General features: G+C 37.4%; 1 protein-coding gene across 3 annotated transcripts in view; it reads left to right on the forward strand.

Moving 5' to 3' along the window:
- The window catches only part of MTHFD2L (methylenetetrahydrofolate dehydrogenase (NADP+ dependent) 2 like), a 143,833-nt gene extending 129,851 nt beyond the window's left edge, over window positions 1-13,982 (forward strand). For all 3 annotated transcript variants that reach the window (XM_058547260.1, XM_058547259.1, XM_058547262.1), the window contains one exon: window positions 12,644-13,982. In XM_058547260.1, coding sequence (XP_058403243.1) covers window positions 12,644-12,756 — 113 coding nt within the window. In that variant the 3' untranslated portion in view covers window positions 12,757-13,982. The remainder of the gene's footprint in view (window positions 1-12,643) is intronic.

Below are 13,982 nucleotides of genomic sequence, written 5' to 3' on the forward strand. Positions count from 1 at the left end.
CCATCTGCCAGCGATTTCTTCCTGACCCATGATTCCCAGCTCAGCGGAGGCCAGGGCTTCTCTGTCCCCTCACAACAGCCCTTTGCAGACAAAGCTGGGGAGGCGGGTGAGAAGGGGAGGGGCTGCCCACCGCCCTCTCAGGAATTCCTGGAGGCCAGAGCAGGGCTGGGAGAGGAGGGGCTGCAGGAGGGGGTGGTGGGATGCTATGTGTCAGGCATTGTTATAGGCACTTGAGATACAATAGTGACCTAAATAGGCAAAGCCTTACCCACAAGTACTAACATTCTGGTGGAGAAGACAGATAATAAACAAATACATACATATCCATATAATATATTAAGCAGCATTTGGTGTTACAAAAATAAAACAAGATAAGGGTGGCTAGAGAATTATAGCCACTTAGAAAGTGGCCAGGGAAGCTCACTGCTGACCTGAACAAAGTGAGGGAGAGAGCCATGTGGATATATGGGGAGGAACATTCCAGGCACGTGGAGTAGCACATGTGAAGATTTTGAGGTGCAGCATGCCTGGTGGCTTTGATGAGCGGCCATAAGGCCATTGTAACTGCAACAGAGTAAATAAGGGGAAAATGGTGGGAAGTAAAGTCAAAGAGGTAGCAGCAGGGGTGCCACATCATATGGGACCTGATAGACCATGGAGAGGAATTTGGGTTTTGCTCTAAGTGCAATGGAAAGCCATTGGAGGCTTTGGGGGAAAGAAATGACACTTGACTTGATTTTAACAGAATCACTGTGGCTACTGAATGGTGAATAGACCTTAGAGAGGTAAGAGAATAAATAGGGTACCAGTTAGTAGGCTATAGTAATTATCCAAGTAAGAAATTATCCAAGATGGGGCGTGGGCAGGGTGGTAATAGGTGAAGGTGTTAAGAAGTCGTTAGATAGTAGATAAAATTTAAAAGGAGAGTTGGAATGATTGGCTAAATGATTAAATATAAAGAAAGAAAAGATCAGTTATGACTCCAAGAGTATTCAAGTAAGCAAGAATGAAGGTGCCAGTTGCAGAATCCTTTTGAGATGAGCCTGAAAGGATCAATGAATTTCCCCCTAAGTATGTGTATATATAGGGTAGAGAGTGGGCAGAGGAGGAAGGGGGTCTTTCTGGGTGGAGGGAACAGCAGATCAAAGGCAAGGAGGAAAAATCACAAAAGGCCTAATATACTCAATAGTAAGCCCAACATTGTTTGTTTGAATGAGGGAAGTATGATATTGTAAAAAATTGTGAATTGTGCCCCAAATAGCTGGAACCTTACCTTGCATTCTTCAAAAGAATCTCCACTGGACAGGAAATCTCGCCTACAGCAAAAGGGACTCTATAATTTGGGACTCTATCTGGTCAGAATTATTCCTCAAAATGCCAACCCAATAGTCAAAACATGAGGATGGAAGACAGTCTAACATTACATAGAAGCCCAGTATCATTCTTCTAAGAAACTACTAGAAACCAGCTTTTCATCTGTATTTTCTCTTCTTTTACTGTAGTCACTTCCAGGTGTCTTGTGTATGCCCCATACTCTACATTTGAAACCTGAGAGTTACCTTTCACTCAGTGCTCTTTTTATATTATGTCCCACCTTTCATAAAAGATTATGATTTGGAGTCAGGCTGACTTGGGTTTGAATCCTAGCTCTGTTGCTTAAAACAATTATGATCTTCAGCTAATCACGTCACCTCTCTGAGACTTGATTTTATCATCTGAAAAACTAAGATAATAATACCTATCTTATAAAGTTGTTATGAAGATTAAATGAAATAATCATCTCAGATGAGCTAATGTATGTGACTTGCTGAGCATAATGTCTGGCAGAAAACAGTGTTTGTGTGTGTTTGTGTGTGTGCACATTATTCACCTTTTCTCTCCATTCCCACTTCAGTACTAATCTGGAAATATGTAACTTCACATTTCAGTTACCACCCTGATCCTCATTACTTTTCTGGCCTCAACTCTCTTCTGGTCAAGCCTGTTTTTCACCCAACAGTCATATGAATTCATTTGAAAGTACTCATGCTTATCCCCATCTTCTCCAAACTCCTACAGCAGGTCTCCTCTGCCTCGCTCATTTTCTCTTAATCCTATATTACCTTGCATTTTACTTAGTTGTTTGCAACTAAATTGTATGCCTCTGTCAGGTAAGCTTTCTGTCCTACATTTCTTTTGTATCTCCATCCCACACCAGGTCTCAGCCTCCTTAGTCATACCATTGGTCATTCGTATGATCATCCTCTGTACTTACAAATCTCTAGTGTTGCCCTCACATTACAGAAGTAATTCCTTAAACTTGCCTTAATGGGAACAAAAGCTCCCACTCAAGGTGGCATCAAACACATTAATCTACAACAACCCTGATCCAGTAATGATACACCCATTGAGTCATTCATTGATTTACTCAGCACATTTTTCTCACTTAGTACACATTTGAGGTACCGGGGATATAGCCGTCCATGAGATAGACAAAGTCCCTGCTCTCATGGGACTTATATTCGCCAGATTATGTGTCAAAGTCAGCTTCTTTTAGAAGTAGTTTTGACATTACTTACTCCCGAGTGTGTGTTTGACAAGATGGGAAAGTAAGAGTGTATGACCAGTTTCTAAGGATATAGGACTGTTTTTGAACTATATCACTTTTATAGAACTATTAGTCTGTGATGTTGTAAAGAACCAAATTAAAGTGACCCCCACTGACTCCCCACCAACTCAGTTTTCAGTGTTAATCATTTAATTTGATGATGTATGTCTTAGTCAGTTCAGACTGCTATACCAAATTACCATAGACTGAGTGGGTTAAACAACAAGCATTTATTTCCTACATACAGTTCTGGATGCTAGAAGTCCAAGATCAGGGTGCCACCATAGTTGAGTTCTGATGAGGACCCTCTTCTGGGTTGCAGTCAGCTAACTTGTCATTGTATCCTCACATGACGCAAAGAGTGAGAGAGCTCTCTGGGGTTTTTTTATAAAAGCACTAATCCCATTCTGAGGGTTCCACCCTTATGACCTAATCACCTCCCAAAGGCCCCACCTCCTAATATTTCACATTAGAAGTTAGGATTTCAATATGTGAATTTAGGGAGGACGCAAACATTCAGTCCATAAGAATATGGTTGATTAGTATGACTCAAAATATCAACTTTTTCTGGTAGATGATTACAAAGTAGCCCAAAATTCCAGCTTTGGTAAAAGAGAAGACCTAACACTTTAACCCAGAGGTGATCTCTTCCAATTGTTTTGAAAAAGTTGATGGAAATTTGCAAAAGCCTCTGTTAGAGAGACTATTACTAATACTGTGGTCATAGCGCCTATGCATGTCATTTCATAAAACAGGTAGAACCACTATAGGTCACTATGAGGTCTCTGTCATCACTGAGCCAACTGCCTCCATTGTTGCCTACAACATGGACAAAATGCTTATTGTGAAGCCCAGGTCTTTGAAATCAGGTCAACATTTAAAGACTTTCTTTTTAGTGGAATGTACTTGGCGTTGAATGATCTACCTTTATAGAGAAGAGTTAAAGTTGAAGTATAAAAAGGACATCTACAGGAACAAGAGAAGGGCCTGATATCTTTCTTCTTCTTTTACACTTAATGATGAGAGTTTTTTTGTAGTTGTTTCACAGGGCCCCATATTAAAATACAAATACCTATAGGAGGGAAATTTTATCTCCTAGTATCTCGGGTTGGTTACAGCAGACTATTGACATGGAGGCCCTGCTAAGACGTTAGAAGAGGACTCCAAACAGCTTATCTAGTTTACAGATTTGCCACTCTGTGATAAAAATGTTCGGTTGCTTCAGCAGAAAGGATTGGAGAGAATGACAGGAGTCAATGATGATTTTGTTTTTTTAAACAAGTCATGAAAGGGAGATATTTTTAGTCATTTTGATAGAGCACTAGAAATATAGCAGTAATCCCTACTCCTGCCCACCAAAATGGAAACTGGCAATAGCTGACACCATCCATGGTCAGAAAGGAGGTTCCATAGACAGAGTTCACAGAGAGCAATTTCATATTTTCATCAGGTGACTGATTTTCTATTTGGCTCCACCGAATGCCTTCTGAGAAGTATGAGTGGTATTTTTAGGTATTCACATCTATGAAGTGGGTAGCTGGATATATATCGATTTGATCTAATATAAAGAGAAAAGGAACTAAAGCAAAAAATCAAATAAAGGCTTAGCTACCATACACATACAGATAGCATAGTAAGTAGGTGAGGAAAGTCTTTGTTCGTACAGCTCACCAACCTAATGAAGCCAACACAATTTTTACAGAAATGTGGATCAGAGTCGTATGCTTTCGTACCAATTAGAGCATTAATCCTCTCTGTACCATTACTGTCCCACAGGATGCTGTGATAACGAATGTCTTAGTATATGCAGAAAACATGTAGAAACCTCAGGAATCAGACAACCAGATAAATGCAAGAGAAAGCATAATAAGTTGCCTCTGGGGCACCTGAATCCTTGTTGCCTTGCAAGAGTTCAATGGTGAGCCATTACCTGGTCAAGGAGCCCTTTACTCTCTCTGGCTCATCATGCTTTTAAGTGTCATTTTTATATCAACCATTTGAGAAACTTGAGTGTTTTGCGTATTACCTCTTGAGTCATACTATTTCTCCAGTCTTATGCCAGTCAGGTTTTTCTGGTTGTTATTCACGAACTTCATTTTCCTGAAGCTTGTCTCCCCTTCATTATAGGGGATATGTTTGAGAGGTCATGCCTAAATGGCCTGCATTTAGAAGCATGGGAAAATTCTCCAAGCATTTAATTTAGACAATTACACATGTATACTCAGAGGCTGAAATTCACAGAAGAGGAACAAGAAATTTTTCTTCTGCTGTCTTGTCACAGATAAGGAATCATTCCTTTTCCTTTAGGGGAAGGGAGTGGGTTTTAAAAATTAATATGTAGCATTGTTGGAAATCTGACCTAAGCCGTAGAGTACTTCCTTAAAAGTGACAGAGAATTGTACAAAATACAAAGGAAAATAAAACAATACTACAGAAACTTGAGACATCAGTTCCTCTTCCTCCACCCAAAAATAGATTTATAAAGCTCAAATGTATTCTTTGACTTTGCTAGAATATATAATTTCTAAACCGTACTAGCAAAATTAATTCTGTTGAGGTATATCTGGAAATTCCATTATTTGAGACCTTTGGCATAGTATATGATGTATTGAAGCAGAAATTCACTCTCTGTCTAAGAATTAGTGAGTCTTCCTACAGAGTATCTTAGATGAGAGTTTGGATTATTAAGCCAGGCCCTGGGAACCTGGGAACGTAAAGTTTCCAGAGGAAATGATGACCAAACACACAAGCCAGAGACACCCTGTCATGAAGCAGGGTTGACGGTGCCAAATGGTTAATGATCACATAACTTCTTCCTTTATTCTTACCTAAGTTGTTAAAGGGCATTTTAATGTCCCTTATGTTGCTATTAGTATCCTTTATGAGTAATCTTTCCACGCCTTGTGACCACGTGTCACCCCTGGATTTTTTTGAGGCGCACACATAAACTGAACACCAATTTCTTCCATCATCCTTGTCATCACTTCAAATTTTAAACCTGAAATAATCTCTGCTCCACACCTATCATTCTTATCCTGATATTGAAAAATGGTTGCCTTTAAGTAAAAATAATGAAAATGATGTCAAGTCAAGCCTGTCTTAATTCTTCCCTTTAGAAATCTGAAGCCAATAACAGGAAAAAAGTAGCCATCCACATAGCGAAGAAAAGAGAACACAGCAGATTAGATATATATTCCAGGCAGAAAAAGGATTTCTTGGATAATAATTTAATGACATGTAAGAACCTGAAACATTATGAAAATACAACACGAATTTCTCCTTTAATTTTCTTCTGAAAATTATTTAGCAGTACACATTTTTCTCTCCAATTTCTCATCTTGCAAAACTAGCTATTCCTTAATATATAAATAACCAAATTTATTCACAAAAGACCTTCTTAAAAGTTTATTCACCCAGAACACAGTAACTACAGCTGCCATCACCCAACCTAAGTTGCCTGACCCCTTACCTCAGGGTCACGCAGCCCAGGACCACCTCCCCAGCCTCACCCTGTCTACTTTCTGTTTTCACCATGTGCTTCTGTCATAATGAGCTTCTTTCGGCTCCTCCATTGCATCAAATTCATTGTCAGCTCCAAACCTCCTTTGCTTTTACTATTGTCTATGTCTGCATTGCATTCTTTCTTCTTTCTCACCCCCTCGGGCATCCATAAAATCTTGAAGCTTTTCTGTCACTTTACAAATATTTCTCTGACCCCCATATCTGATTTCTGTTCCTCTTCGAGGTACTCACACAAAAATTTATTCCTATCTTAGCACATCTCACTTTACATTGTTAATTTTGTGTTCTCTCTTCCCTCTGCCCCAGATGATAAACTCATTCGTTAGAGAAATGTGCAAACACAGAACAGCCACTTTCCCCATTTGATCTTATCCTGCCTCAGAATATATTTTTTTTCCTAATTTTAAACATAGTTTAACCATTGCTCATAGGTTAGTATCAAAAATTTTTAACATTGTCTGCTAGGCTGTCTGTGAGCTGGACGTTTCCATGTCATCCCTTGCAATGCTTCCCCTTCACTCCTATCTTCAGCCACATTGGCGGCCTTCATTGTTTCCAAGAGTTCATGCTCCTTTCCTCCTGAGGGAAGCGTCTTTCCACCTTCATCACAAATATTGTTCCCCTTACTCCACCCTCTCCATTTCACCTGGAAAAGTTTGATTTATCCTTCAGGTTTCTGGACTTGATGTAGATAAATGCCACATACGTACACAGTGCTCAGGCTCAGTTAGGTCCTCCTAACAGTCACAGTTCAGTAAATATTTTGTTTGTAGCACATTTCATAGCCTTCACTCAATTATTATTTAGGTAATTATATTTATAGTATATATCTCCCAACTAAACTATAAGTTCCAAGGGACGGTGACTACGCCTGCCTTTCTCAAGAAACATTTGCTATGAACCTGATGGCCTAATGGCTGAAGTTCAGCATGCTCTGCTTCAGCAGCCCAGGTTCAGTTCCTGGCACGGAACCACACCACTCGTCTGTCAGTAGCCATGCCGTGGTGGTGGCTCACATAGAACAACTAGAAGGACGTACAACTAAAATATGCAACTATGTACTGGGGCTTTGGGGCAGGGGAAAAAAGAGAGAGAGGAAGATTGGCAACAGATGTTAGCTCAGAGTAAATCTTTCCCAGAAAAAAAAAAGAAACATTTGCTGTGAATCTATCTGAGCCAGTTTGTAGCATGTGTGGGAACAGTGAATCACTGAGTTAGGAAAATATGCAAGAGTTATGAAATAATGCAAGACAAGGATGCAGGGCCAAATAATGAAAGATCTTAATTGCCATGATAAAGAATTTATATTTTATCCCAGAGACAGTGAAGATTCATCAAATGTTTATAAGCTGAAATGATCTAATCTGTGTTTTAAAGAATAAATGTGACAGCAGGTTATAGGGCTGATGTGGTAGAGACTGGAAACCAAGAGACTGTTATAGTAGATTATGCAAAATGGCTGCACGTATCTTATGTCCCCATGCACACATCCCCTTGGCGCTGTGGCTGTGCCACTCTTCCTATCCCAAACCTTTAGATTTGAGCTTGACCATGTGACCTGCTTTGACCCATGGGGCATTAGCAACTGTCATTCAAGCATCTACACATTGGGGTTTGCCTGGGACCTGACTGGGAAACCTGAAGCCACCCTGCGAAGTAGCCCTACTGAAGCAGTGAATTTCAACCATGTTTTAAACTTCCTGTTTACGTGTATAACACTCCCCCACCCCACAACCACAATTAGAAACATCTCTCACTTCAGCAATGATTCTCAGTGGTGCATTCTAGAATCTTGAGGTAAGGGGAGACATATGTAGTTTGACTACATTTCTCAGGAGATTCCAACATACTCTCTCACTACAAATTGAAAATCACTCTGCTGAGTTTCATGGATCAATGAATGAGCAGTTAACTCAGCTTGAGGAGTTAATGGGCACCACAAAGGAAGTGATGTTTAGCTAGATCTGAAAAGGAAGAATAAATATTCATCAGGTGGAGAAGTGTCAGAAGTGTATGTCAAACAAAGAGAATAGTAGATACAAAGATAAATCTTGTATCTAAAATGACTGATTTTAAATAGTCATCTCTTTCTTACTGTACAACTTAACGTAAACTAACATTCTAAATCATGCTGGTAGAACCATATCACTTTCAAGGAAATCCACAGGAATTTACTTTGCAGGGTCTAAAGTTTACAGAGAGATCATTCAAATAAATTGTCATGATAATTGTTGCCTTTCCTCAAAATATTCTTATTTTTGAGAACCTGGTTTAAACATGACCCAGTCATTCCCATCTAAATCTCATTCCTCAGAGCAAGTTCCATGAGGATAACAATAGGATATGATGATTGTTTTATTTGCCTTCATTCTCAAACAGTTTCAGTAACTCTAAAATCATGTTGGCTTCATGAAATTGAATCTAACCCTGGTTTTGTGATACATGTTCATGAACCTCTCATGAAAGCGCTAATATCAATCAAAATCTAATAACCGATTCTCACACATACAGAACTTTTGGAATGTTCCTTAAAACACACACATACTCCCTCATATCTAAACACACAGTAAATAAGTCTGTGAAGGAAATTACTGCCTTAAAATGCTTCTGTATTTCTTTTCAGTGGAGCATATAGAACACCTTTTCCCCACATATAATAGGATTAATCTTTAAAGGCATCATCTTTTATAAACAGGTGCAAACCCTTGTCTGCCCTCAGGGAAAGACCAGCCAATGAGAGGTTATTCTGGTGAGGTAATTCTTGTTAACTTACTCTCTTGTAGGCATGATTGGGGGACATGCTTTTCAGAACATCAAACATGTATTGAATTTAACTCTTTCTCACATGACTAATTTTAGCTCATAGCCACCTCTGGTACTTTATAAACACATTGCTTAGGACAGCTCTGAAATAGTTACGCAGAATCATTAGACTAGAGAATTTCTTTTAAGCATTGGCATCTGTACCCACCGGCATTTGGCAATAATAATCCCCCAACTTTCTTGAAAAATCACTTACTTCCATATTCTGATCTTTATGTCAACAAAGAATACACTAATACTAGCCAGCATGAGATAAGTTTATTATTTCTTTCTCAGACATAGATTCTCATGAAAATCAAATCAAAAGGAATAGAGATCTTTTTAAGGTCAAATTCATCACGGTCTGCTTCTTATGACTGTGTGTAAACTTCATTTTCACATCTGTCCACTTTATTTGAAAGATAAAAAATATTTGAAACAACTATTTGAATAACCAGGTGTGTTCACAGTGATATCATACTTCTGTCTAGCGAGTAATTTACAGGGCTCCATTGATGCTACTAAATGCTTATGAATGTCCAGAGAAGCCCTAGCCCAGGTCAGATGAAGACCCATTACCCGTCACATAATCTAATTCTATGAAGTGATAGGCAGGACGGGATAAATGTGTGTTAGTTTCCACCAGTAAAGTGTGTAAAAATGCAAACACCAAGCTACAAATTTCGGACAGGTATTATTTCATGCAGCAGCTCATTCCCATTCCCTCTTCCTCCACCCTAAAGCTCATTGTTTGAGCAAAAGAATGAGATAGTAAGCATGTTGGGAAAAACATAATTTGGTAAAGGGGGGTCATGATACCTGAGCAGCCCAGTGGTTTATCTGACATGATGCCCAGAAAGAAAGCAACTCAGACTGCTAAGCCAGCTGTGTAATTTGAAGTGCTGGATGTAATTCAAAGATGATGAGCTCTGAGTCTTCATAGTAAAAATGTAGGAAAATTACTACATTGGAACTTTTTCCTCTTTGTTTCTTTTTTCAGAATATCCTCCTAATCATCTAGAGAAAACTGGGCCAATTTTTGGCAAATGAGCCTTTCTTGGGACTTTTCTACTTGTTCAGGTCATGGTAATACAGATGCATTGGGATGGGGCGGAATTATGCAATAATAGAAGGTTTCAAACCTGGCTCTGAATAATGTCTCGACCATATAGGAGAGTAGTAAGACACTTCAGTGAAGCACACTTTCCTCACCTATTAAAATGAAATAATAATTAAATATTAATTATGAAAATAATGTGTATAAAGTTCTTGGCAAATAGTAGGTACTTGATAGTAGCTATGATTATTACTATTTTTTCCATATACACATAATTCTAAGCCACTTCACTTTTCAAAGTTGAAAACCAAATTGTATAAAAATTATCGTATATCAACAATAGAGTCCCTGATATAACCAGTTTTATCCATTTTTTGATTGTGAAATATACCATTTTGTTTTCCATTGAAGACTTAGTTTGCTCTTGATTATTAATTTACCATTTTATTTTTATCTATTAATATCTCAAAGTTAGTGCTTTACAAATATATGATTTTTATATACTATCAGTGTAAATAGTAGTAGTATAATACATTTCTTCTGGAGACCTGCTAAAATTTTTAAAGGCATTGCTTCTCCAATCCTATAGAAGAGGTCCTGGAAGGCATTGCTCATGCCATTGAGTCAGCTTATTGAAAAATGAAAAATGCAGTTTGTCACCCTCATGCAAAATGAGTAGCTTGAGTTTTTCATGAAATTAGCTTGAACTAAATTGTTTTGATGTTGTTTGTATCCAGTCAAAAGTGCTGACACATTCCTGCAAATTGATTTTAGATTTTGAATTTCAAGGGCTATTTAGTTCACTTTATCGAAATTCACTGAATGCCTAACATGCACGTGGAGAAGTTCTAAGATTTAAAATGACAACCACTACCACCACAAAGACTTGGTTTCTGCCTTCTAGGTTCTGGTGACTAGTTAAGGGAAGAGACAGCACAGCGTGAGAAGTTGCATGATGGAGTTAGGTATAAAGTTCCTGTAAACATAGATGTTGGAGCTTTTAATTCAGGGTTGGAGGGGGAAGTTTTTGAGGAAAATTATAGATAGGTGACATTTTATTGGCTTTTAAGGAGTAATAGGAGTTTCTTACTTGGATAAGGTAGAAGAGTATTCCAAATGGAAGGAATAGCCAGAGCAAAGCAAGAAAGGATTGATAATTCATAGCTATTTATGAACTGGCTATTGACCTCATTGAGTGTTTCTACACCGGAGAGCACATTGGATGGAAGTATGGCAAGGGAGAGAGCATGCTTTTGAAAAACTAAAATATTACCTTCCAAATCACAGTATTCTTATCTTTTCTTTGTTCCATACAATGAGAAGATTCATGGCACAGTAGCTGGATTTTTTTTTTTTGTGATGTCTTCAAGCTTATTTGGACTTTTCTTCAAGTAAAAGAATATTATTCCTTTGCTTTTCCTATGATTTAAAAATTTTTATTGCAATGTACTACTACACTTTAAATAAGGCGAACATAAATTTTACAAACTACATTTTAAGAAGGCAATATAAATTGTACAAAAATAATACTTAACATCTAGAAAACATCTGTTGGTTTTTATTTATCCAGAAGCATATATGAGCAAACTTGTAAAAGGCAATACATCAAAATAACGTGATTAATAATGTCAGATTATGCATTTAAGAAGTATTGCTAACTTTGTAAAAGAATTATCTGGGAAAACTTCATTGTTCTTAACACGGTGAAGCACTAAACCAGCAGGTCAATGCATGGAGCCATTCGGCTGTAATAATGTGGGTGTGAAACATTCTTAAATAAAACTTGCTGCAAGTTCTCTGCCATTTTCTTTGAGTCTATTCACTGAATAAGAAGTCTTCATCCCTTAGAACAGGACCATGTGTATATGCTCAGTACCTCAAATATCTTTAATTAGACTTGCACTGGAATGTTTTATCCACATACACACGATGCTATTGTTATAACAGGAATATTCCAATTTAATGAATGGTGGGTGCTGAACTGTCTATAGCCTGTCTCTCTTTTGTGACCAATATCATGTATTTTAAAAGTAGTTAACTGGAATTACAGGTATTTGGGTCAATCATGAATTACAGATTTTTATCATGTAAAACTAACTGAGCTGTAAGGAGATTCAACCTACAGTTTTGATCCCTTAGTGTTCTTTCTATCCACATCAGGTAACATACACAGAAGTGTTTGTCTAAGTGTGTGTGTGTGTTATAGCCTACTTCATTCTGAAAACGATTTGAGGTCGTTTGAATTATATGTAATGCAGAAAAATCCACTATATTCTGTTAAATTAATTAAACAAGGAGGCCATTAGACTGAGGGGGCTGTAATGCTGCGGCAGCCTGCATAAGCAAACCAAAATCTAAGCCTGTAAATGCCTTAAGGGTAGCAAACTGAAACCTAAGGACAAGCAGTCACAAACAGCCAAGTAGGCTTTAAGCTGCATTAATAATTTCCTTACTTTGCTTCCCGCTCTTCTCTATAAAAGTCCCTCCCCGAGTTCCTGTTGGTGGAGTGCTCCTAACCACTTCCGGTTTGGTGCTGCCCGATTCCAATCCATAAATGGTCAAATAAGTTCCTAAAGTTTTTAATATGCCTCAGTTTATCTTTTAACAGTTCAGTATGTTTAAAAATATGAAACTCTGAGAAAAATTTAAAGAATACTTTCTATTTCCTCCATCAGCTGTTAAGAAGAAGGCTGGTTTTATCACTCCAGTTCCAGGAGGCGTGGGACCCATGACAGTGGCGATGCTTCTGAAGAACACCCTTATGGCGGCTAAAAAGATCATTTACTAGATTACATGAAAGAATAAAGCAAGCCGAAGTCATGCTATTTATTTATTTGACGAAGGGCAAAAACCTTTATATTTTACTACAAAGGTATTTATGTCTACATTGTATTTATTTTTCCACGGATGGAATCATTGTGGATCAGATGATTCATACAACTTTGTGCATTTCCTGCTAATGGACTTTGAATTTTAGGAAAAAACAAAACAATTCCAATGAAAACTTTGGTAGCAATTATTTTGTGAATAATATTTGTTCATAATGTTAAAACAATGAAGGGCTCATAATAAATGAATATATTTTTGAACCAATTAAATATCACACACAGTATGTTTTCAACAACTGTTTTGTCAGCCAAATGGGCACCCATGTAAAATATAATTTAGGTTTTGCTATGAGCATGCTCAATTTTTATATATTTTATGTTCTATATCATATGCTGAAAAAGAGCTACTCGCTAAAAGAAAGATAAAATATTAAAAATAAAATCTGGATCTCATACATCTCCTAAATACATCCTATGAGGCATCCTAATGAGAAATGATGCTCTATTCAAAGAAAGAAAAATATACAAGGAAGGCAAAAAATGCAGTGCTACTTGGAAATAGTTATTTCACATTGTAAATGACTACTTGCTATAGTTAAAATAGAATATGTTAGGTTTACATGTAAGTTATTTGTTCTTCTAGAAAAATATTTGGACAATAACTTTCCTTGAGGAATAATGGAAAATCCAAACACAAATAAATATACAGAACAAAACTAACGTCGTATTTTCCCACAAATATCAGAAAAATATGATATAGTATGAGCAAGGACTTCATTAAAAGAGCAAATGTTATGTTTGTTCACAAATTCAGAAATATAATAGGAAAATTTGACACTTACAATGTGCCAAAGCTAAACCTTAGGATATGACTAAAAACCTACTGCTTCGTTGCCCATAGTTCTTCTCTCTTCTGTTATGGCATTTAGTTCCCAAAGTAGATGCCATGTTTCTAACACAATTTAAATTAGGAAATACATGTGAATGGCAGTTGAAGGCTATTTTGAGACTATGCTAGGCACATAATTGTATTGTTTTCATGCCCAAATCCCAGTGTGTTTATGTACCAGCAATGATTCTTACCCAATGCATGTCTTCATCATTGTGAACTCTTGATCGTTTGTGTGAAAATAGACTAGATGTTTGTAATTAATAATATTTCAACTGTATAATAAAAAAAATTTGA

The sequence above is a fragment of the Diceros bicornis genome, chromosome 8 (genome assembly GCF_020826845.1).
Source record: "Diceros bicornis minor isolate mBicDic1 chromosome 8, mDicBic1.mat.cur, whole genome shotgun sequence".
NCBI lineage: Eukaryota > Metazoa > Chordata > Mammalia > Perissodactyla > Rhinocerotidae > Diceros > Diceros bicornis.